The sequence below is a fragment of the Convolutriloba macropyga genome, chromosome 3 (genome assembly GCF_964194025.1).
Source record: "Convolutriloba macropyga chromosome 3, txConMacr16.3, whole genome shotgun sequence".
Classification (NCBI taxonomy): domain Eukaryota; kingdom Metazoa; phylum Xenacoelomorpha; order Acoela; family Convolutidae; genus Convolutriloba; species Convolutriloba macropyga.
In genome coordinates, this window is record NC_134470.1 from 79,702,654 (window position 1) to 79,727,903 (window position 25,250).

Here is a 25,250-nt window from a genome sequence, read left to right on the forward strand (position 1 = left end):
GTCTTCCTTGGTTCCTGAAGGGTTTGTTAAACATTAATTATTTTTCGGCCACTTTGAAGTTTTCAATCTTTTAACATCACAAATTTTAGCAATTTTTTTTAAAAAACTTGCATCTTTTTTCACGTTTTTTTTTTAAAAAAAGTTTTGTGTAGTTTTTTAAACGTCTCTAGTCTCAAGGGTCACGGAAATTCTTGTTGGTTTTAAAAAAAAAGTTAACGCATAGTTTTACGTGTAATGGATTGTTTTTCAAGATGATAATATATTAAATTTAAGCAATTTTTTTAATATTGGCAATTGTTCAATTTTTTGCAAGTTGTTTTTTTTTGTTTCTTTAGTTTTTTCTACACCAGAGGCCCAGGGACCTCCTTAAAATTTTTATAGCAGGCTGCTGATTAGGTTCTAAGTTATTAGATTGGTTATGAAAATTTTAATTACAGGAATTTTCTCCTTTTTTGATAAAATTAATTTTTTTAAAAATTTTTGGTAAAATATTATGTTCCAAGTTAATGGGTGTTTATGAGCCAGCGAAAATACACTAAGCTTGAAATAGGAAAACTTTATCGTCTCTTGAGAAAATCAAATGGTTCTTAAGATAATAATTTCAACATATTTTTTAATTTTTTTTGTCCTTTGAGTTTAACGATCATTACTGGCCAACGATTTATGTAAGTCTGGCAAACGCGTTGTGTGAAAAAAATCCAGTGACAAAAATATAAATTTTTTCTTCTGCGAAATCCGAATACTTTTCTTATCAATTTTGCTTTTTCATTTCTTTTCTTTATAATTTTATTACTAACAAGTCTAAAGAACTAGAATTTAAGGAGTCAAATCTCATCTTGAAAAACTTTTTTAGTTCTCTCGCTCTCTTTCTCTTTCTCTCTCTTTCCTCCACCATTGACCCCCTCACTGTTACCAAAGATTGTTATCGTCTGCAAATAAGAAAACAATCTTTTGTAACAATCTTTTGTAACACTGCTTTGATCCTTCAGATTTTATTTAAAAGATACAAACAGATTTGGCCCGTGAATGGATCACTGAGGCACACAGCACTTAATAAATTGACTTCTTGATTGGTCCCCATACAGTTGAACTATTTTTCAATTTTCATCAGCGGAGTTCCACCGCACGGACTGCAAGCCGTTTTATTATACAGAAAAAAAGAAATTGTCAATTAAAATTTAAATTGATTGAAAAAGCGAACGTTTTCTAAGATTGCGTTCATCCTCAGGTGTAACGATTCGAAAAAATTACTGACAAATTATATAAACTTGTCTTTGACATTATCAATTGATTTCTATGAAATTAGTAAGAGGTTATTTACAGTTACAAAATTTTGGAGGTCAGTCACAGTTTAATTCACGTTTACTACATTTTATTTACATTTATTTTCGTGTTGCTCAGATGAAACACTGCTTATTGCAAGCTTTTATTCAACATCGGAAACACAAATGTATATATAAATATATGTATATACAAATATATATACCTATATATATATATATATATATATATATATATATATATATATATAAATATATATAAATATAATTATATATATATATATATATATATATATATGTATATATATATATATATATATATATATATATATAATATGGAACATGTGATTACGATACAACAAAAAGTACACAATTCTCATTATATTCTTCCTTTGCATTTTAAAATCGAACGTAATCATCTAAATACGTCGGTCTGTTTCCCAGGCGTGCGGGTCGACTATTTTCCACATGAAGCGATGGCATTGGAACATAATCTTTTTCGGGCTTTTCGGGGGCTTCGCCAGCAAAAACCTTGGAAATTTGCAGCAACCGCACTGTAATTGTTTCGTTCTGTATATTTGATGTGTTCTTTGTTTCTTCTGAAACAACAGCTTGCTGCTCGTTCAAGGCAGTTTCTGAATAACATTCTGAATACGGAGCTAAGTCTCGAGCAGAGACAGTGCTTTCCCTTCCACTAGGATGTTGGACTTGTGCAACACTCTCGCTAAAACTATCTGTTATTTATACAGCTTGTATGAGAATTGTTTCGTATAATGCTTCACAGGTACATTGTGTTGCCCTTAAAAAGCCCATCTGGGAAAAAAAGTTTCCATAGTTTTTCCTTTCCGAGGGAATTTGCAAAAATCGCCATTGAGGTGTTTCATTTATGCCGGTACAGAGTAACCATCTAATTGATGAAACTGTCTCCCCAAGAGGTTTTGTGGAAAGTTCAAGGAAACCAAATTTTAAATAACAGCCTTCCATATAACGCCATTGTAACGATCGTTTTGCCCGTTACCTTGAGAGTGGTACGGCGACATAGGGGATTTGGCAATTTCTCTTTCTGAGCAGAAAACATTAAACTCCCGCGACTCTAGACGTCCGCCACAATTTGAGTGAATAAATCCTGAATTGCCGTTTATATCAAATGAACGCTAAAAGCACCTAATATTAGACTTTGCTGTAATATCCCTAACGGAGAAGGCAAAGCAAACTCGACTGATTTTGTCTATAACGGTGAGCAATTAGACGTTACCTGACTTGAAAGACGGAAAATTACCAACTAAGTCAATAGATATCCTGTCAAACTGTTTTAAGGCTTTATTAATATAACCAGGCCGGCTCGGCTTGTCAAATTTGGGTTTCAATTGCTGACAGGTAACGCTTGTGGCGATGAAAAGCTTAACATCCCTGAGAGTGTGCCGTAAGTTCTTATAATTGAGGTAGTGCCAAAATCTAGTCACTCCAGGATGTGCTAATTATCGTGAAGAAAAAATCACTAAGATTTGTTCTCCGTCTTTACTTGAACAATCCTTGCGAGAGCGTCAGCTCATTTATTTTTATTCCAGTTCTCTATTCAACACTATACTCAGCAATTAGCGATTTGCAGCAAAATCAGTGGAGGAGCTTCTCGTTGTTCGTTTTCTTTTTTTTGCTGCAAAAATAAAAATGGGATGCTCATTTGATCGGTCTTCGCAGTAACCGGAAAAGTCCTCAGTAAAAGCAAACACTTTTTAAAAGATTCAATAATTGCTAAGGTTTCGTTTTCCGCAGCACAATGATTCCGCTAACACTGCGATAATTTTCGCAAAAAAACACGGTATTGGTTCATTGGTTTGGGAAAAGGATATAGCAATGGCGTTCCGAGAGAGGTTGGTTTGCAGATGCAAATTAAAAGCACCTACGAGGGGCAAAGTTAAACAAGCATCAGCAATCTGCGACTTGATGTCGTTGATACGATAAATGACAGTTGAACTCAACGGAAAAGTTCCGAAATTTTGAGTTTCTAATAGCGGCTACAATTTGCTTGAGTACCGCTGGACCCATATCGCGTTATACACAAAAATACAATTAAACGTTGCAATGTTTTCAAATCACCTGGAGCCAGATACTCCTTCAGAGCCCTCAGTTGTTTCTGGGTCTGGCCGCTTAGAACCTGCTGAGACGATATGAACTATTATAGAAATTTCTTTTAGACAGATTCGGTATTTGTCCACGTTTATGTTAATTCCTTGTTTTTTGACAGCAGGAAGAAAAACTTTAACGTTGTTGCCATGCTCTTCTTTAGATCGTCCGCCAATTTTTCCATCGTCAATGTAAGATACCTCCTTTTAGCTTGTTTTGGTCAACGAAATTGTCTATAATTCTCTGAAAAGCAGGAATCGCGTTGGTTATCCCAAAAGGTAGACCATTAGTTTTGTATAACTTTCCCAAAACTTCAAAGGCTGCGAACTGTCTATCTTCTTTTTTCAACGGTACCTGATAATAAGCGCTTTTTACGTCAATCTTTGAGAAAAAATCACTCTCAGAAGCGTTTTTCAACAGTTCTTGCATATTCTGAAACGGGCACGCATTTTGATTGGTAAATAAACTGACTGTCTTGGAGTAGTCAATTTTCATGAGTAGTTACTGGCAATTTACAACAAACGCACGGGCTCCCCATGGAGATGTTCAGCAACGAACTATTCTTTTCTTAAGTGGATCCAAAATTTTGTTGTGCCTAAATTCAAAATCTTCCTTGTTTGAGTGTCTGATTTTTGTTGCGATGAGTTTAGTTTTATAAACTTGATCGGAAAATACTTTGGTTGGGAAAATATCCATCTGTCTAATCTTGTTACTTTCAGCAATAGCTGCTAATTTAGATATGTCAAACTGAATTTTTTTCCACCAAATTTAAATAAGACTGTTTAATGTTGTGAGAGTACATCCAGGCCAATGATTGCGGTACAAACTAACTGACTAATTACAAGGATAGAAACATTAGTTAATCATGCTCATTAAAGCAATGCAAACTCCCAGAAATTTAATTTCTTCTCCTTTCCCGAGACCAGTTTTTGACTTCATTGAATGGATTGGTAATTGCAACTGCTCAAACACATCAATCCTTACACACAAATGAGTGAAGCCGGAATCATTAAGTGTTCTAACAGGAACAGAGCAGTATTCGCTAATTAAAATACATTTTGTAGATTCTATTGAAAAAAATTGTCACTTTGTCTGTTGTCTTCACACCGCTTGATGCAGAAGCCACTTGTTTGTCGTCGTCCGAAGCAACAGTTGCAACAGCCGGCGTAGACGCTGTTACCCAATGAACTTGTTGGCCGCATTTCAGACACGTACTTCGTCGCGATTGGCATTTATTCCGTGAATGTTCTTCCAGAGCTTGACAATTGGAAGCCTTATAAGTTTGAGCTGTTCTTTTTATTGCCCGCAGCGATATTTCCGTCGGGTCCATTAGAGGTAGATGGCGGAGTGTCAGATCTGAACAAGCGGAAAAAATTGACAGGCACTTCGATTTCATTAGCGTGTGAACATGCATTTCTCAACCAAAGCTTCCGAATCCCATTCCAAAAGACGAACTCGTATTGCATTAGATTTAGGGCCAGATACTAAACCATCGCAAAAGATTATGTCTTCGTGTCGCAACACGGTTAGGTCTGTGCATTTGTAGTGCTCTACATGAATCCGTAGTCGCTGCAAGAACGCTTTTATGCACTCATCCTCTCGCTGCTTCCTCTTAAAGACTTGATGTCAGGCGTATATACTTCTCCAAGGTTTTTTGAATTGAGCATCCACAATAACGATTGTGTCATCGAAAAAAGTTTCTCCCTAGATAATTTTAAAGTGTCCAACCTCTGCGTATGATCTGAAAAAAATCATCTATAGAGCCTACCTTAATTTCCTTGACTATTAAACCATCAACAAGGCATTGCTTCCATCAAGACCATTGCTCTTGGTTTTGTTCAACCAGAAGATCAGGAGGGCGAAACTTGAAGACAGATAATTGGGTTGTTCGTTCAGATGAAACACCGCTTGCTGAAGACTTTTAGTCACCATCTGAAACACAAGAATATATATATATATATATATATATATATATATGTATATATATACATATATATATCATTATATGCGACCTATGATTACGATACCCCAAAATTGTTTTCATATTTATTCTCGGAAATTCATTCATCTATTCCCGGAAATCTTTATTCCTTTTTTGGAAAATCCCAGGTATGTTGTTTTCTATTCCTGAAAAGGAATTTTTACTTTCTGTTCTATCTGTTGTGATCATTTACATGTTGATGTTCACAAAATGTCGAATTGACAGGTACCAGATTAATTTTTGCAAATTCAGAAGGCAACTTTTTCCCACTTAATACTAGTTGCGTGTATTTTGTTGCGGTTCCAGTTTTTTGATGTATATCGCTTCTAATGTCATTAGCTTTCCAACCAGGCGCCATGCATCTAGAATATCCTATTCAATTTTATGCGCTGTACCACAGCGTCCAACGAAGTGTTGTCCCACAGGGGAACTTTTCTTGTTTTCTCCGAAATTCTAGTGATAAATTGTTGGCTGGTTTGGCCGACATGGATGGAACTACATCTATTACATCAAACTGTATATACCAATTGCAAGTTCAGATTTTTATCTTAAGATGATTTCAGGGTGGGCAAGCAAGTTCTTAATTTTCTCGTTGTAAAAATTTGTGATTTGAATGTCACACAATTTTTTTAGGTTATATGCAAAAAATTGACTGACGAGTCTTTTGTATGAATCAAAAAACAACAATTTAAGCTAATTTTTTTGAGACTTTGAATTGTGCTGAGATGTTTATTTTTGGGGGCTTGGGCGTAGCTTTTCCTTCGTGACTATTTTAATCAAACGTCTCATTAACAATACTGGAAGACCACTCAATTGGATACTGATTATCAGCCCAGGTTGTTCTTCTGAGCTACATCAAAAGACCTGGCGCAAACAATGAAACCAACACGCCAGATGCTAGAAAGGCCTTAGAGTCTCTCACTCTAGAAGATGACAAACAGATAGTACTTTTTGAAGTAAAACGTTTGTACTCCAACGTTCCGGTTGGAAAGTATAGAGAAATTGCTCTAAGAAAACTCTTTTTAAGCAACCTAGCTCCAGATATCCCAGGAACCGCCATGAAAAATTATTTAAAGCTTGCAGTGACAAATGCTCATTTTGAAAGTAATGGGATCTGGTATGTACTATCAGATGGTCGGGCTATTTGTGCATCATTGGCAGTAATACTAGCAAATGTGTAGATGAAATCGTTTGAAGCATCACTGCAAAAACTAGAGCTCAGCGAAAATATCTCCAGACAAAAACGGGAAGTGCAAAGACTGTAACCAAAGAGTGGCTTTCCGAGGAAGAGGAGCAGAATGCGAATCAAGCAAAAACTGGTTTCATGCAAAATGCCAAAAGATAACGTATGAGGAATACACCAACATGCATGATGTTATTTAGATTTGTACTTATGGCAGCAATCAACAGAGAGTGGGATGGTATGAGGAGATGAAATTGTTTAAAAAGTTTGTGGATGATATTATCTGCATGGTTCGTGGTGACCCGGAAGAGTACTTAAAATTTGCAAACTCATTACACAACAACCTGCAATTTACCTCAGAAAAAGTTAACATGGAAAGGGATTTGTCTTTTATTGACATTAGCATAATTGTGAGCACCAAGAGCAATATCACCTGTCATTGGCTTCAAAAACCAATTGACACTGGAATAACAATGAATTTTTGCAGCTGTGCACCGCTTCAGCATACAAAAACGTGATTCAAGGGACAATTCACAGGGTTTTTAATGCAAACTAAAATTGGTTGGCCGTCGATCAAGCTCTTGAAAAGAACAAATTTTGCTAGACCAAATATCAGTATCCAGAAGAATGGTCTTCAAAAAAGTGAACCAGACTTTAGAAAACATAATATGTGGCGGTAAAGACCAATTGAAAACAACACCTAAAAATTATCAAATAGGCAAGATTAGATCTCATGATAAGCCAACAATTTCTCTACAATACAAAAGCAACCTTACTCAAAACTTTGCAAGCAAATTGAAGAAACTATGCGAACCGCAAGTGGTTTTTATAACGCGGAAATTCAGATCATGCCTCCCCACCCTGAAATCATCTTTCAATAGAGACCTGAAATCCCACGTGATATATGAGATAAAATTTAATGGATGCGGATCCATCTGTGTTAGGCAAACAAGCCGGCATGTTACCACAAGGATGTCAGAACAACAAAAGAAGGATTCACAGGTGGGTCAACATCTGATTGAATATTGTGGCGCCACGAATGAAATTGAATGGAAAAATCTGGACGCCTGTCGGACAGTAGAAAAGCTATTGACTATCGAAGCTACATCCATCTGCAAGTTGAAGCCGGCACTAAATACACGCGATGAATATAGGGGCGGGAACTCACGCTAAAATATTAGTTCAAATCATATTTCTGACTAGATAAGGATACATAGGGCAAAAGGTATTTTGTGCATCACAAAACGAAATTTGCAGAACCTCCACAAGAGGGATACTTGGGGTTGGGGCAAATTCGGAATACCCCTAAAAATACAAAAACATGGCCAAAATAGAAAAATCCGTTATGGGAATTCTTTTTAAAAAACTTGATAGCAGATGTAAAAATGAGTTGTAAATAGGCTAAGTTTTGTATATAGGAATTTTTGATTGAATTTTTCGGAATAGTTCCTAGAACTGTTTCAATTGTGGTCTCAGACGAATGTAAATACATATTAATTTTATCCTTTAACAATTTTTGAAACAGCTTTAACCTGGCGATGACCGTAAAGTTCGAAAACGTTTGTTTTAAATAATTTTAAATTGACAAATTAGTTTCTTTTACACTACATCAAAGGATTGCCAGTCACTGGTTGAATCGCAAATCCTTTGTGCAGTCCCTTGAATAGTTATTCGATTTGTGGCTTGAGATGCTGTTGTTGATCAGATCATGCAACACAACGATGTCAGTCCTTGTGCTCAATCGGCCCTTGACCAGAAGGTTCTGTGCGTTTTTCAGCCGACTATTTGTATTGGGGTTGAAAGAAAGTCCAGGGACTGTCGTTCTATTTTCTGCAGGAGTTTTGGATGAGACGTATCGAATGTCGTACTAAATGCTAAATTGCTGTTGTTTGAGATTCTCTCGTAGCTTTCAGATTGAGCTTTAAACTATCGCTGGACAGCTAGATTGAAAGCCCGGATAGGCATTTATTAAAAAATCTGATCTATTCTGTCCCCCCCCCCCCCCCAGTGCTTTTTATGACCCCCAATTACAAATTAAACATTATATAGCACGTTACTGTAAGAAAATAGCACGAAAGAATAGATCGGAAAATTCGTATTTGGAGGGGGGAAATTACCAGCGCTTTTTTGAGATATTTTTAATTTTCAGTTTTTGTTGTGTGATTATTGCATTGTTTTATCGAGCAATTTCTGCTAATCAAAGTATGAATTCTGAGGATGAAATAGAAACGCCTGCAGCTTCTAAGGTTACCCTTGTCCTTTGTTCAACGTGCAATCTAACTATTGATTGTTTGAAGCTCAAGTATCAGTGCTTATCGTGTGTTGATAAGAATTGCTTATCAAAGGAAGGAAATGACAAAAAACAGTTTATTTGTCACGTTTGCATTCAACATCACGTGAGACAGAAGCATGGCGTGGTTGACTACAAGGAAATGAACGTTGTTGTTTGCCCTAAGCACTTAACTGCTTGTACCAGGTTTTGCAAAGATTGCAGTTCTCTTGTGTGCTACTTGTGCTTGACAGAACACATGGAAGATGGTCATGAAACGTGTACCATTGAAGAGAGAGCGGCAGATATAAAATCGGATATCCATGAATTGATATCCGAATTGGACCAAGATTTTAAACCACTGGCTTCGATTGTCTCAAACGCAAAGTCATATCTATCTGACTACAGAAACTTGAAAGTTGATTTCCTGCCGGATGCAATAGAGGCCAATTTGAAGGAGGCTTTTGATTCTGCTGTAATCGCACATATGCCGAACATTGAGTTGGTAGCTGAGAATGCTGATAATATTGAAAGAGAGCTTCGATCTGCCAAGGTTTTTGTTGAAAATGATTTGGAGGAGTTAAATAATCAACAGTGCGAGCTCCGAAGGCTACTTTCGTTGTCAGATGGGGCACTTGTGAAAGACTGGTTAAATCCAAGTAAGTTTGAGGCCATAAAGAAAATTTCTCATGAGCAGGAACAACAAGGAGGTGAAAACACTGACATCAGTGACAGCAGAAAATTGGTTGGTGAAGCCGAAAGAAATTTGAGACAGGATCTTCAAAAAGTATTGCTGGACTACACCGATAGACTTCTGGATATTTCTTGTCTCAACTTGCAGCCATCAAATGAAAATCTTCCCAACGGTTTAACCTTATTTCAAAATTTCCGAGGCTACAAAGTGCAATTGGCTTGTTCAGCGACCTCTATTTGCATTGCAGCATACAGAAATGTAGGCATGGCAACGTTCGAGTTTCATAGTCTCGAGCAGAGAAAGATGACAGAAAAATTAAAAATCGACCGTAAGCATTTCAAACTTTTCTCTTGTTATGAAGGCGTGGTTGTACAAGTTAGTGTGAATAGTTTTATGGCATTCAAAACTAAAGAAGGTTGCCAGGTTGTAAAATATGATGAGTGGCAGACAAATTTCTCCAAGATCGATGGATTTCTATTTCACGAGCATCGTTTCTATGCATACTCAATTGGAACTGCTGACCGTTGGATTTTTCAATGTGAGAACCAAATATACTGTGATCTGGAAATTGGGAATGGCTACAGCTGCATGGTGAGCTCACATTTGTATCCTGCGGATCTTGTTTATTGTCACAACGGTCTATATGGCCTCTTTTGTGGCCGAAAAACTAAAACCAGTCATACTGGCAAAGCGCATGGGGTAATAGATGCATCAAATTTGTCCACCGTTGATAAGATGACCGTCGAAGCAAGCTCAACGGGATTGGTGACCGTTGCTATGGCCTTTTCGCGATGCGATCCAATTTTTGCTATTGTGAAGCTAGACTGCGAGCTAGTCGCTTATGGGGAAACCCGACATATTTGCTGGGAATTGGAATCAAGGGTTTCCCAAATCTGCTTCTTCAATGCTGTATGCTATTTGGCGTTGGAGGATGGGAGGGTGCTACGATCTGCTGAATTATTGAAAGAAAGTTGAGCAAAATTTGTTCAAGAGAACTGTAAAATTGTTGCTGCTTTTTGTCATATTTTGAAAGATGTTATGAATATAGCTGAGCTTTGTACCCGGTAATATAATTTGATCGGGTGGATGTTTGGAGTATTGGAACTATTTACAATATTTTGCAAATATGTGGAAATAATAATTTTTGAGTTTCATCCTTTTCTTTCCGTGACTGTTGAATTTCGGCCTAAGTATAAAAAGTTAACCTTTTGGTGTATAATATCGTCTTGGCCGGTGCATTGACCCACATACAATTCAACTTTCAATTTAACGAATAGTTTATTCTTGTTTCTAGAAGGCGCCATGCATCAAGAATATCCTATTCAATTTTATGCGCTGTACCACAGCGTCCAACGAAGTGTTGTCCCACAGGGGAACCTTTTTTGTTTTCTCCGAAATTCTAGTGATAAATTGTTGGCTGGTTTGGCCGACATGGATGGAACTACATCTATTACATCAAACTATATATACCACTTGCAAGTTCAGATTTTTATCTTAAGATGATTTCAGGGTGGGTAAGCAAGTTCTTATTTTTCTCGTTGTAAAAATTTGTGATTTGAATGTCACACAATTTTTTTAGGTTATATGCAAAAAATTGACTGATGAGTCCTTTGTATGAATCAAAAAACATCAGTTTAAGCTAATTTTTTTGAGACTTTGAATTGTTCTGAGATGTTTATTTTTGGGGGCTTGCTGTTCCTGTTTTGCTGTCCCTTTTTTAAACGATAGGTTCATTGATTGTCGGGTGTTTACGACAGTTCAATGTTGAAAATGTCCTGCTGTCAATTGCTCTCAATTTTTTTATGGTCTGGTCAGTTGACTGTGCAAGTGATTCTTTCGCACGAATTTTTTTATTTTTCCGTCCAAATCAAAGTGCGACACAATTGGTTTCAGTTTTCTGTTGATTTTTCTTAGCAAGTTCCGATATCATCATTTTAAGCTCCTTGGCGTAATTATACCCCCTACACTGCTAAACATGCATAATTATCCCCGCCAGTCGTTCGAAAGAAATTCGTTCGAGCTTCGGTTATAATTTTTTATCTGAACTCATAGCTACAATCATTAGTCAAAATTTATCTGTTCTAGTGGAATGTACCCTTGGCTGTTTCCATGTTGTTTGTATCTATCTAATTTTTGGTCAAACGTGTAAAGCCTATTATTTTGTGAACTTTAGATATTTTAGATATTCCACTCATTTGTTGGATTTTAGCAACAAGGGGGGCGTTTCTGGTGTATAACTATATTTATCTTTTTTAACGAAATAACGAAGTCGGCCTCTTTGCTAACAAACTAAAAAGTTTTACGTAACCGCAATAAGACTAGTTTAAGATCTTGAAATGTTTGGGTCAAACCTTATTGCAAAGAACCAAGTTCTTGCTTAAGATATTTGTATTTAATTTTATTATTGCTAATAGTGGCCAATCGATAGCGAGGCTAGTATTGGTCTCTTTGGTTTTATAAAATCCCGAAGAATATTAAATTGTGATTGCTCAATGCCTATTTAGATCTTTTCACACATTTTTTTCAAATAGGTTTTTGTAGTTTTTGAAGTCAAATTGGCTACCTAAAATAAGAATGGTTACCTAGAAACAGAAAATGTAGCGAATAAGAATAAGAAGCGAGAGGTTTTGCGGTGTTAAATTTTATCAGTCTACTTTCCAAATTGTGAAAATAGTGTTCGAACTTAAATTCGGTTTCTCGATTATGGCTTTCGCTCGTGCTGTAATATTGTCTTTATTGTTTTTTTTTCGAGCTATTGGTCTTGTTTGATAAAAAGTCTTTTCTAGTAAAATTTAGGTCTAGTTTTTTGCTTGATCACGCACTATGATGTCAAGAATTGACTTTTTTGATGGCGTCTACCCCTAAACAGCTTTTTTGCATGACGTCATTTGTGACTCGTTTGGTATGAGATTTAAGTTCAATCGTGTGATAAATTTTTCGATATATGGCTCACCTAATAAGAAAATCTCTTCATCACTCTAATAAAATCTAAATTGAAATTGTAAGCTCTGATTGAAATTAATTAGAGATCACCCAATCTAGGTTATTGTAATGTTATTATACTGATTGGAAGACTTACTGTTTTTTCTGCTATATTCGGTTTGAAAATGAGAATATAATTTGAAATCAGGATTTCGATTTTTTCGGTTATCCACTTATAGCAGCAATGTAACTTTCTAATTCTATATTTATCAAGTGGTTGACGATAGACTGTTGTGCGTAGAGGTTTGCGTAGACTTTTGGAGCAAATTTTAAGAGTTTCTTTTTTCACTTGGGCTCTAATTTTGTTATTGATCTGTTAATGAAGGCAAAAGACAAGAGGTTTCTTATCAAAAATTCTACTTAAGAAGAGTTTTCAGCGGATAGTTTACAGCGAAGAGTAATGATAATCGACAGAATAAAAAAGTGAAACTAGCATATAGTTAATTCCTTCACTAACTGTGTCCGGAGCAACATGACAGTCGAAAGGCTAAACGCGAAAATTGGGGGGAAGTATTTAGTTTTGGATAATAATCGGACCAAACTTCTTTGGACGTTTTTTTTTCAAAAATTGTTCACTTTTTAAGATCGAGATGCCAAATCGGTCGGCTGTATCGACGCGGCAATCTCCAAGATCATCGCTAACTCGTTCGAGATCAAATAGTCCAAAATCAAGACGACCAAAGACTTCAGAAGATGTTCAGCCTTCAATCAGTTTACCTCCCTCGGTTGAGGGTCCACTGAGAGGATTTCTTCAAATTGAGGTCTCCAAATTAGTGTTGCTGACTCCAGTGACAGTTGAGAAGCCAAACGTGCGTTTAAAATGGTGGGGAGAACGACCAGACTCGATTGGAACTGTATTTCGTCCCAAAGTGATTCACAATAAGATCGAGATTGTGACCACTGATTCTAATGGTTTGTAATTTGCTTAAATTTAAATACCTAGTTATAATTTTTTAAGGCTGCTAAAGGGAAGGGTCTAAAGGGAAGGGTAAGTCTATTGGTAAAAACAATAATTTACCATGCGCTTACTTAATCAAGCTTATTCCCCATTTAAACTTCCGAATCAAGTAATTTTGGGCCTATAAAATGGTTAATTTAGGTCATCAACTGAAAACGTTAAGTTTTGTTTAAACGTTGATCAGGGTATTGAGACCAGTTGATTTCGAATTATTGAGAAATCGGATTATGATCACTTCTGCCGCCAAAGAATCAAACGCGGACGTCTCAATGATCAAATACGTTGATTTTATTCGATATTTTTTCTTGGATATCGATCATTTTTGTTCTCTCTTGGTCTCTAAACAATACTGATTAATCGCTCTTGAACGAAATTTATAGCAATTATTGTAAACGTGTGTTCTTTTTTAATGCAAATTTTTCGCTTGACAATTTTGACTTCGAGTGACTTCTACGCCCTTGACTTTTTGCGTTTAGCGTGATCTAAAATTCTCTCTCAATCACAATTTCAAGCAGCTGAACTCAATTGGCGGAAATTTAATACTAAAAGTCAAATGAAAAGTGCGCCGAAACTGGTGCTATTTTTTTACTTTAAATCTTAATAGTGGTATATGTTGACCTCTAATGTGGTTATTTGAAGCCCACTTCCTAGTCCCATTTAGGCTCCCCCTCCCGCCTTCCTCCCCCCTCACGCCCAACTGAAGCAGATGGCAATTGATTAGAGCTCCCACTAGTCGTTCGAGAGCAATTCTTCCGACGTTTAGTCGGTTATGTTTATGAATGCTTTAAGAGTTCATTGTTTAGGATTATTGCAACCACCGAGAACAACTTGTCTGTTCCCCATAAAATCTGGCCCAACGCAGATGCTCAGTTACTTACGCGACATGTCTACGTTACAACTAGAGCTATACAGTGGACAGAACCCAATAGCTCGATGCAACATCCACCAGATTACCCAACTTTCTTATCAGCAGCCAATCACAGGAAATTTTGCTATGTTTGGTGCGGATTCGGAAAAAGTTGCCCAAGTTCAGGTTGCTCTATCGTTTAAAGATTCAGTGAATGCGTCTGCTAAAGCAGAAGTTAGCAAGGCTGCAGAGCTCAAAGCTCCTGATCAGTCGCCATTAATTGGTCTGCCGAAAAACTACGATTTGACGGCTAATGCTTATAGAGAAGAAAAGAGTCAGAACTCCTTGGCAGGAGTACCCGATTTTTCCAAAACCCAATCTTCTTTACCTGTTGAGGATACGAGAAGCAGTGTCGATGACTTGATAACTTTCCTTATCCAACGGGGCTCCACGTTGCGTGAAGCTTTGGTGCAAAATGAAGAAACTTCTTTGAATAATCTTCCAGCTGCTACGGCTGTTAGACCTGCAGCTAGAATTGAATCGCCAGTTCAATTAGCTGCTGGTTTTGATCGATCCGATAAAGAAAACGTAGACGTCATTCCTCGAGATCCTGTTGCTGACGACCGTGACTTAGTTAGGTCCAGTTTGAACTTCCACGATTTGGTGTATAAATTTGACAAGAAGCGCCTCGAAGCTCTTGCACTCAAAAGCAATATAGATGGCTCAAATTTAAATGATATGACCATATCCGATGACGAAAAATTGGGTCTCAAGTCGAAGAAATTGACAGCTGAGGATTCTAGTGATTCAGACAATCCGGTCCGCGACTCCTCGATTGTTCGACGAGTTCTTAACCGAAACGGTTTTGTATCAAGCTCAATAACCAGTACAGGTTCAGAGTCCAGTGATACAGATATTGAGATTGGCGATAAAGTTAAGAAGTCCGGAAAGAAACCCAAGAAAAGTAAGGTACGAAATCGAAGCGTGAGCGCGAGCAGTGATTCATCGGTAGAATCGGATATGGAAATACTGCGAAAGCAGGAACTAATGTTGCTTGAAGAGTTAAATTCCGATTCTAAAGCTGATAAACGATTCAATCGACCGAATTTCACCACTGAAGGTGATGGTCTAGGCAATTACTTGGAAGATGAAAATGAAGACTGGACGCTTTCGGTTGATAGATTCAACCTACTTCAAAGTGTGAATAAAGCTATGGTGGTGATTGATTCTTTCTCAGTCGCGACTACTTCATCAGCTCCGGGTTTGAAACTACCCCCGAAAGTTCCATTCATATCCAAACATGCCGAATATTATGTCGAGTTTTCGTTCCCGTCGTGCATGCCTCAACATCGCATTGAAATGAGGGAGTCCAAAGTTAACTGCAGGTCTGCTAACCCGGAAACAGGGAATGTTATTTTCAGTCATCGAAGCATGTTCCCACTGTGTATAGGTACAACAGGGAAGACCATTCTGAGGGAGCTCTGGGGTCAGGCGGTCACATTTCACCTTTATTTGAAGTCATCAAAAACCCTGACGCCCAGACTTGTAGGGTCGGGAGCGATTAGATTAAGAGATGTGTTGGAAGCGGATTTCTTCTCCCGTTCTATCTCCCTGCCTCTGAAGAAGTATTTCGCGTACAAAAAGAAGAAAAGAAGGCAGAGTAAGAAGTTAGATTCACCTCACATAGTTGGTCAGTTGAAGATCTCAATTGAACTGACTTCTGACACGCAGAGCTTCACTTCAAAAGTAAACGAGTTGAAGGTCAAAGAAGCTTCAAAATCGAAGCCGTTGATGGTATCTTTGAAAGAGAACTTCGTCACCAATGAAAGAAATAATGTTGTAGTTGAAAATGTGACTGCTCATGTCCGTGGGGAGGTCGCGCCAAATGTTCGGGTCGACCGTGAATTTGGAGCAGACAATTTGAGCCTGAAGGAAACGTCCACGGGGAAAATAACCGGAAATTCAAAATCAGTGACAGAAGATTCCACAGAAAATGACGGAGAGGCTATGTTTTTCCTGCTAACCATTGGTCAGGCGGCCTTAGAAAAGTACGTGTCTTCAAAGTATTCAAATATTAATGTCTATGTAATAGCACGGGTATTCTTCCTGGAGGATTGGGTTCGATCTGATATCTGCTGGGGTTCCGACCACAATCCCAACTTCAATATCTGTTTCTCCGTGCCGTTTGTTTTGACTCCAAACATCCTGCAACGAATGAAGAACAACTACGTTATCATAGAAGTATGGAACAAATTGACGACAGCTGGCAATGACGAGTTGATTGGTTTAGTCAAAATACCGACTAGCCAGTTCCATTTGTCGTTTGCAAATCAGCGCTTGATGTCTTTGCTTCGCGAAGCGCACTATCCGGTCGTGGCAGGCGACGGGACTTTTCCAATCGTACATCCTAGTGACTTGAACAAAAGTGTTCGCGGCAAAGTTGCAGTGACATTGGCGGTTGGATCTTCAGACCAAGTTGCAGCTTTGAAGCATATTAAAATGGCATCCGATAGCGTCTCGTATGCAAACAAGTCAGTCATTTCGACATCGGCGGATGGTCTGAATTTTTTTCCTTCGAAGGAGTTGAATGAACATACATTTGAGATTATGATCAACGGACTTAAAAGTTTCAATCAGTTCTCAGATGATGTCCACGGCGAAGCAGACTGTTACATACAGTACTTCTTCCCAGATCAGGAAAACTTCAATTTCTTTCCCCAGCAAAATTCAAACAACCCAGGCCCTTTCGTGCTTAGGAAGTTCAAAACATCGCCCACGCTTTGCGTTCCAGATGTTCTATTTCATGACGTAATTCACCACAAACTGGTCCTACCGTCTAACTTGTCCTTACCAAATCAATTGTTGCGTGTAATTGCCGCGGACCCTGAAAGTCAAAGGACGTTGAAGTTTGAGGTATGGACGCGACATTATCATCCGAACCTGCGTGACCAAATTGTAGCGACGTGTCAGCTGCCGCTGCCTAAGTTATGGTCCCTGATAACGATGCATTCGCATGCTAAGTACCAGCCTTCGTGTCAGAACTTTGTCCTGCCGTTGACTGGAATCTCCTGTGTAGATTTGGATCAGAGTTTCCAAGGCATTGAGTTAGCGAAGAAACAGATTCCGCATTGTGGTGTTCTGGAGGCGACAGTTAGCTATAAGGTCGCAGATTTCGGATGCGCCTCGACGTTGAAAGGCCTCGGAGTTAATACTCAAGTAGTTCTGAGAATGAATATCATTCGGGCTTGTGGATTGGAAGAAGCTGCTCTGACTGCGGTCAAAGAATTTCCAAATTTGGAATATTACTCCAAAGTTGGGTTGAACTCGTACTTTAAAGTGTCATTGTCTTTCGCGGATCCTAAAGAAGCTAGATCTACTAGAGTAGTTGCTCAATCATTCGCACCTGAAACTGGCTCCGTGATGGAAATTCCCCTCTCAGTTTACTTCAAAGGAGAGAAGACTTCGCACGTTGTGAGCTTAGCAGAACGTCTAGAAAATGAGTTCTGTGTCGTGGAATTGTGGCACCAACAATCTCCTTCAAAGGCAGAGGATGTATTCCATGTATCTGATAAGAAGAAAGAGTATCTTATCGCTTCTTGCTCTGTTCCATTAAGAGATTTATTGTACCTAAATAGTGGAATCCGAGGCTGGCAACCATTGCACCCCGTTGATGGCGAGGGAATCAGAAACGACTGCGTCAACGTCGGAGGTGTTGATGTGCAACTCGCGTTCGTTCGCTCCGAAGATAAAGAAAAGGTAATTCAAGCTGGTCGAGGGTGTGGTTGGAAAGAGCAGTACGACTCCATTAGCCCTCTTGCTAGTGCGCAAAAGTATCGGATAACAATATGCCTTTCTGACTTCAGTTGCTCCAGAAGAGACTTCTCGTCAATGCTCCTAAACCATGTCAACGGACAGTCGAGACGCAGCATGAAATGTTATATTCGCTACAAGTTCTACGACAAACCTGCAGTTTGCACCCATTCAATATCCCTACGTCATCTTGGCGAAAACTCTTTTGTGGGCAAATTTGATTACCGAGAGTCCATTTCTATTGAGATGTCGGAACCGTTGAAGTACTACCTCAAAGAGGAACCCTTAGAACTACAGCTCTGGTCAGCTGGTGACGTCACGGCTCCGAAAGGTCACAGACGTGATAAATATCTTGGGAGCGCCTACTTAACGCTGACGTCACTGACTCGGAGTGTCAATGTTTGCACTGTTAGTGAGAATTGTGCTATCTACAAGCCAGGAGCTAGCTACATAGGAGTTACTCAGATCAGAGCATCGGTTACGTTAGAACAGAGTTCAACCAGCGGCGATGTGCGCAATTACGATGGCGATGAAGTTGAACTGAATTCCGATTCGAACTCTGACGACGAAGATAAAGAAGAGAAAGTGGATCTCTCGAACACGTTCAAAGCGCATGTTGAAATTGAACGCGCGTATCATTTAGATCTGTATAGTAGCTCTATTTCGAGTGAAATCAATACAGCTAAAGTCACTGCAGATACATCGGAATTGTATTTCACCTTCCAAATGGTACAGGACTCAAAACCGGTAACCTCAACCGCGGCCAAATTCCAGACATCACCGTCCTGGAACTTTCAAACTGAAACCTATCTATCGTATGACTACTTGAAAACTTCTAATCCGTTGATTTTGAAATTGTGGCTGCACATGATTGAACAGAAGCAGTCAAGCAGTAGTTCGATCTTGGACAAGGTATTCGGATTTGTGGCAGTTGATCTGTCGCCTCTCAACGCGGGATTCTCCCAGGTAATACAAAAACCTTATTTTCATCGTTGATTTAATCTTTAACCAGACCATCCTGCTGGTGGTTATATTGTTTGGCAATGTGAGATACAGTTTAAACCGTCTATAAGCTTTCATTCGCTAACTTTTCCCAACACCAATGAAGATCATATTCTTACTTCTCGATTTGATTTCATGGCTTCCAATGCCATGCCCTTTCTGCTATTACCTTACATTAATTAACAAGACGTTTAATTTTGCTCTTTATGGCTGGTGAACCACACATTTGTAAATATTAATGAAACAATCGTTACAACTTTAGCAGTATCATAGATCAGCATAAACTCTTGAAATTCACTTCTCCCTGAAGCTCGACCAAGGCATGCCTAACCCATTCATAATTCATTGTAGGTCTAGTATTTTGTTTAGTCAATGAAAATTCTTTGAATAGTATGTCAGGACTTGTCCTGCTATGTTTTTTAAGATCTGTTTACACATTTAAATGATTTTTGAAGTCAAATTGGAGCATTGATTTTGGTCACGACGAAACAGGAAGTAGAGTGAGAAAGAGAATGATTTTGCGGCCTTAATTTTTTTGCTCTAATTTTAAAGTAGAATTAGAAAACGTTGATTGAACAAAAATTCGCTTTCTCGCTAGTGGTTTTTTGTTTACATGCGGCAGTTTGACATTGATTTTATTATTAATAGCCGCGAAGCGATAGCGGCTATTATTGGGGACATCGTGTTTTTTTTTAATTCGTCGTCTCCATCGATGATTCTTACGACCTGACTTCTTGGAATTGACTTCAGTGACTTCTATTGCTTTGCAGTTAAAATTTGTGTACGTGACGTTGTTTCTGCTTTTAGGTCAATTGCGTGACTTACCTCACTCAAAAAATTGACTTCTGAACTCCCTTATGGAACTTTAATTTTTAATGAAGATTTACTAGTTAATGGTGTGCATCTAAGTTGTGCCAATCTTATATGCCCTAATTTGTGATTATTAGTCTTGAGTTTTTGATTTCGAATATCAATTTTGAAATAGCTCTTTAAGGGCGTTTTCCTTATAGAACGTATGTGTCAAAAATTGACAGTCCGAAGCTAATCTGAAAAGTCTAGTGGTCTATTGAAGGACTGGTGGTCGATCTGTCTATCTTATTTCTTTAGGTGTTTCAATTCCTGGAAGGCCACGAGCGTCTATCGCGGCTATTTTCCGGCAATCTGCCGGCTATGTTTTTTTTTAATCTGATTTTTTTCTAAATGGTTTTCCTAACCCGTTTATAATTCATTGTAGGTCTAGTCCTTTGTTTACTCAATAAGTATTTTCTGAATTGTCTGTCAGGACTTGTCATGCTATGTTTTTGCAGGATGTTTTCACACAATTTTGATGACATTGAATGTCTTCCAAAACTTTTTCATGTTTTTCAAAGCGGGATAAACAGGTAAGGCCCAGTGGGCATAATATTTTATTAGAAGCCCTACGGTAGCTTTAGTGGATTTTCAAGTGCTGAGAGTGGCGCAGCTACTGAGAAAGCCCCAGTTCAAGGTTAAAAGGTATTTTGTTTGTTCAATACGGTGCAATTTGAGCGCCGAAATGGTGCAATTTTAAGTTTTTTTTTGTCATTTTTGAGTTTTTTTCAATTAGTCTTGAATTGACATTTTGCAAAGTTGATTAAGCTCTTTTGCAAGATACAATTACTTGCGATGGCAGTTTTATGATCTATATTTTGGTAATGCAAACTTAATCACAAAAAATGATACAATTTTTTGCAATAATCAAGTTTTTTTACCAGCTTCAGAGGTCATAAAACCTCCTCGAGTGTTTTAAAATAAGTTGCATTGTTTTTTAATGGCAATGGAACGGTTTTCAACATTTTAATATCACGAAATTAGGCATTTTTTAAAAATATGCGTTTTTTTCAAGGTTTTTGAACATGATTCTTCTGTTCACTTTTTCTGGTTGCAATGGTCAGGTAACCTCCTCTAGGGTTTGCTAGTATGTTACTGCATAGTTGTTGCGGGCAATGGAATGGTAGTAAACTTTTTATCACTAATTTTTATATTTGATAAAATTTGTAATTTTTCGACAGATCCAAGAGATAAAAAGTGGTTTTGATTTTTTTAATTGTGAAATTAAGAGAAATTCTTAATTTCACAATTAAAAAATCAAAACCTTTTTTTGTGGTTTTGCAAAAAAATCCCAAAAAAATAACGCAAAAAAATCAAAAGCGTTATAGCGATAATTATATTTTTGTTTAGTTTGTTTCATTTTTGTTTCTCAACTTGTGTTTTTCTTTTCGGCATGCGATGTTCAACTGATCTGGTGGTCAGGTACAGCAGTTGTAAGTTTTTTTTAATTCCTTGGGTAATTTTTCAGGACTTGTCCTGCTATGTTATTTTTTTCTCTTTACTTCTCTTTACTTTTTGGTCAGGTTTTTGTTTTACGTAAGTCACGATTTTCACGCTTGACTTTTGACTTTCCTCTCACTGTTTCAACTGAATGGATTTTAATTTCTCTCACGCATTGAATTACACAATGTGGTGATTACTGTCAAAGTCAGAAGAGCAAAATCAAAAGACATGGGATAAACCGATAAAGCCCGGTCATTAAATCAGTGCTTTGTGTTATCAAAGTTCATTAGAGTGTTTGCTAGCTGACATTAGTATTAACCTTATTAGCTTTAGGTTTAAAAGCTGAATGAAGTATAGTTGAAGAATCTAACTGAAACTGCGCGCCAGATTAAAACACTTTTTCACACTATCAAGAAACCCGCTCAATTAATTTCCATATTTCTTGGGGCTAGAAGTTCCACACTAGCTAGTAAGATTGAATAAAAAAGATTCGGATTGGTCGTTTTTGCTTTTCTTGTTCAAAATATCTTATTCTTCCTGTTACAAAAACGTTTAGTTTGCCTCTGAAGTGGTTTGAGCCAACGGTGATTTCAATCAGTGGAATAACTATGCTCTTGAACGAAGTTTAAAGCAATTATTGTAAACATCTTCTTATTATTCAATGAGTATATAAATTCAGTTTTTTAATAAAATGAGGAAAGTTTGCTCATGGCTTGAACTTTGAATTGCTTGTTTTCGAGATCATTGAATTTTAACAAGACTTATACATATTTCAAAGCAACTGCTGGTAATATTCAAGGTCGAAAGTTCATTTTGAGATATTTTTTCCACAAGTCTCCCTCCTTATCTCCACCACCTACCCCCTCACCTACTCCTCCCACATACCCCACGCCCCACCTGCTACCCCGCCTACCTGCCCCCTGTCTACCTATCTAACACCTCGTCCACCCTGCTTCACCCCACCCGTAACCCCGCACATATCTAACCCCCTCCCCAGCTACCTACCTCCAAACCTACCTGTCCCTGCTCATGACACCCTACCCCGCTTCCACTTGACACCGGAAATAAGAATTATATTGTTCAGAGATTATGTTGTGTGAGTCGTTTCCGGTATTTTGAACGAGCCGTTTCCGGCTATGTTTTTGTTTTTTCCTTCATTGTCCTTAAATATTCTTTCGCTCTCTTTTGACTTTTTGTTGCTTGACTTCTTGATTTTTGTGTGATCTCAAATGTTCTTATTGACAATTTTAGCCTCGAATTTAATTCGCATTAGTTTACTTGAAAAGTGTTAAATGTGCCACTCTAAATGTGCCACTCCAAAAACAGCTTACCACCAGGCTGTAAGCCCCCTAGTTGCGGTGCGGCGCAAACGGAAAAGATTCGATTTTTTAATGAATTTGTTAAGTTGCCGCTGCGGTTTGATCGTGGTAAAGAGGGCTCTTCAAAAGCAACTTTGAGATAGGTAATTTTGCTGATTTATTTGCTGATGAATGATTGCTTTAGGTGAACGGATACTACAATGTCACGAATTTCTCCAATCAAGTACTGGGACAAGTAAAGCTGTCTATAATTCCAATGGATGGTTTCAAACAGCAGACTGTCTGTAAAGCAGACAGAGATGTAAGAAGCTTGCAGAAAACCACTGAACCTGTTGTTGAAAGCCGAGAATGTCCGGCAGAGAAAGAAGTGTCATTCCTAAGAAGGTCTGTGGATACTTCTTTTCACTGCGGCGTGGGAGGTTATCCGATTGGAGGTACTAGCTCTACAATGGAGGAGTTAAAACGTCATTTAGAAGAACTGGAAGCTGTGAAAGAGAGTTTGAGAAAGAAAGCAACGAAACAGTTGAAACATGCGGATGTGCTTCTCAATCCAGGGTTATACTCTTCGCGAGAAGTTTCGATGGCAAATAAGGATCTGGATGTCGACCAAGCTGCAGTGCAACCTAACAGTGCTTCGTATGGTTCGGGTGATGTGTTAGAAGCACTTGCTTCTCTGGAACCTACAGAACCTCTTGTAAGATCCGGATCTGAGCTACGATACGGTAGTGGAGGTCACGGTGACCGACCTCAAACTCACTTAGTCCGAACGTCAACAGAGGATAATGCTCAGAAATTACTAGAAGCAATTAACGTCACTAAGGATGATCTGATATGTTTCGATAGGGAAGCGAAAAATGATGACCGAAGAGGCGTTGAGTCCGCTGTGAACACTCATGATGACACACTCTCTGATGCTCATTTGGACGATAACGAATCTGAAGCATTTTCAGATGGTGAAACAGAAGATGTCACTCGCAGTCGCGATTTAGAGAGATCGAGTTTTCCTCGTGACGAAAGGGATGAACAACGACCGTCCAATCAGAACGAACTCTACCAATCGTTCGGTTCCAAAAGCTCAACCGAAGACGTGTTCATTGGTAATGAAGCTGACAGAGCCATGGATAATTCGGAAGCTCATAGCAACGAGGAGGGAGATGGAATCCCAAATATCGCAATCCCAAGCGGGGAAAGCGCAACTTACACTCTAGACAAAACGACGCCAGAAACCCACCTCTCAGGTAATCACCAACCCAAGAATGGTACTGGAGAATCTAACAGAATGACTGAGATAAGTTATGAAACTATAATGGATGAAGTAGGCAAGGCGTCTGAGATGACGACTTTCAGACAACTCGAAGAAGAGTTCAATGATGAGGAGCTGTTGCCGTTTGACAGTCCACAATCACCGCTTGAGCCCGTTGCCCCAGACCTTGGAAATAGAGATGAGCAGGACGGGGATAATCGTAATTTCCCGGATCAAGATGTTAACGAAAGCGGGGTTCCATTAGAAGTTGAAGAAACTTCAGGTGTTGCTGATGTTGCAGACGTTCCAGAAGTTGTAGATGTTGACAATGGCGAGGAAACTGAAATTGACGACCATCACGAAACTGCGGATGAGCCATTAGGGTACATGGGAACAAACGTTGGTTCCGTATTTTCTCCAATGAGTTCTGTTGACGTCACAGAACATGCGAACCCAATTATGGACGTTCCAGTTTCTACGGAAAGAAATGAAGCGGTTGTCGAACGGCTTCATGATGAGGTGGTTTTGGAACCTAATCCGACAGTTAACATAAATCAAAATTTAGACTTGGGTGACCAAGACTTCAACTCTGGCACAGCCGAAAATTTGGTCGACAATTCTACTCATAAAATGGAATCTCCTCGTGAAATTGACACTGAGCGATCACATCACTCAATTAGTGATAATTCAAATGCTGGATTTGATGAACGTGCACAGCTAATAAACGCCGAGAATGAGCATGACTTGAATGTTAATGAGCGAGCTGAGATGGTGACCAGTCAGAACGGAGAGCGAAATCAGAACCGAATCGTACCTGAAGTTACGGTGCCGCAGGGCATGACGTTTTCATCTTCAATTTCGTCATCAAATGGCACGAGTCCTACCGTTACACTAGCATCACGGCCTCAAACAGCAAAAATGCCCTCTGTCGAAGAGGCAAAGCGCATTGCTCGAATATTCTCAACAAAATACTCTTAGAACCTTCAAATTTAATTCTGTCATCACTAAAATTACACCGGACGTCAAGGAAATATGTACAAAACTGGACTTGGCGTTATTACTGAAATCTGAAATAGAAATTAGAACTAACCTTTTGGTTGTTTCTCGGATGTTCTCTGCTTCAAGTAGACTGATTGTACATAAAATGTAAATGTGTATAGTTGTGTTACTAATTGTTTTCTGATGAAATTTGAGAGTTACTTTCGTAGTTTTAATCTGTTGCAAAAATTCAACCAGGAGATAAGCGGAATAGTTGCCATGATTGCA

The 25,250-nt window shown here is 38.4% G+C and overlaps 2 protein-coding genes across 2 annotated transcripts in view; both read left to right on the top strand.

Annotated features, from left to right (window-relative positions):
• The window catches only part of LOC142336504 (protein SSUH2 homolog), a 611,495-nt gene that overhangs the window by 224,395 nt on the left and 361,850 nt on the right, over window positions 1-25,250 (top strand). The gene's annotated exons all lie outside the window — the stretch shown is intronic.
• On the top strand, window positions 13,102-25,191 carry LOC142336499 (C2 domain-containing protein 3-like). Its single transcript, XM_075385386.1, has 3 exons — window positions 13,102-13,425; window positions 14,275-19,094; window positions 22,926-25,191. The coding sequence occupies exons 1-3, from the start codon at window positions 13,104-13,106 to the stop codon at window positions 24,960-24,962; spliced, it is 7,179 nt and encodes a 2,392-aa protein (XP_075241501.1). The 5' UTR covers window positions 13,102-13,103; the 3' UTR covers window positions 24,963-25,191.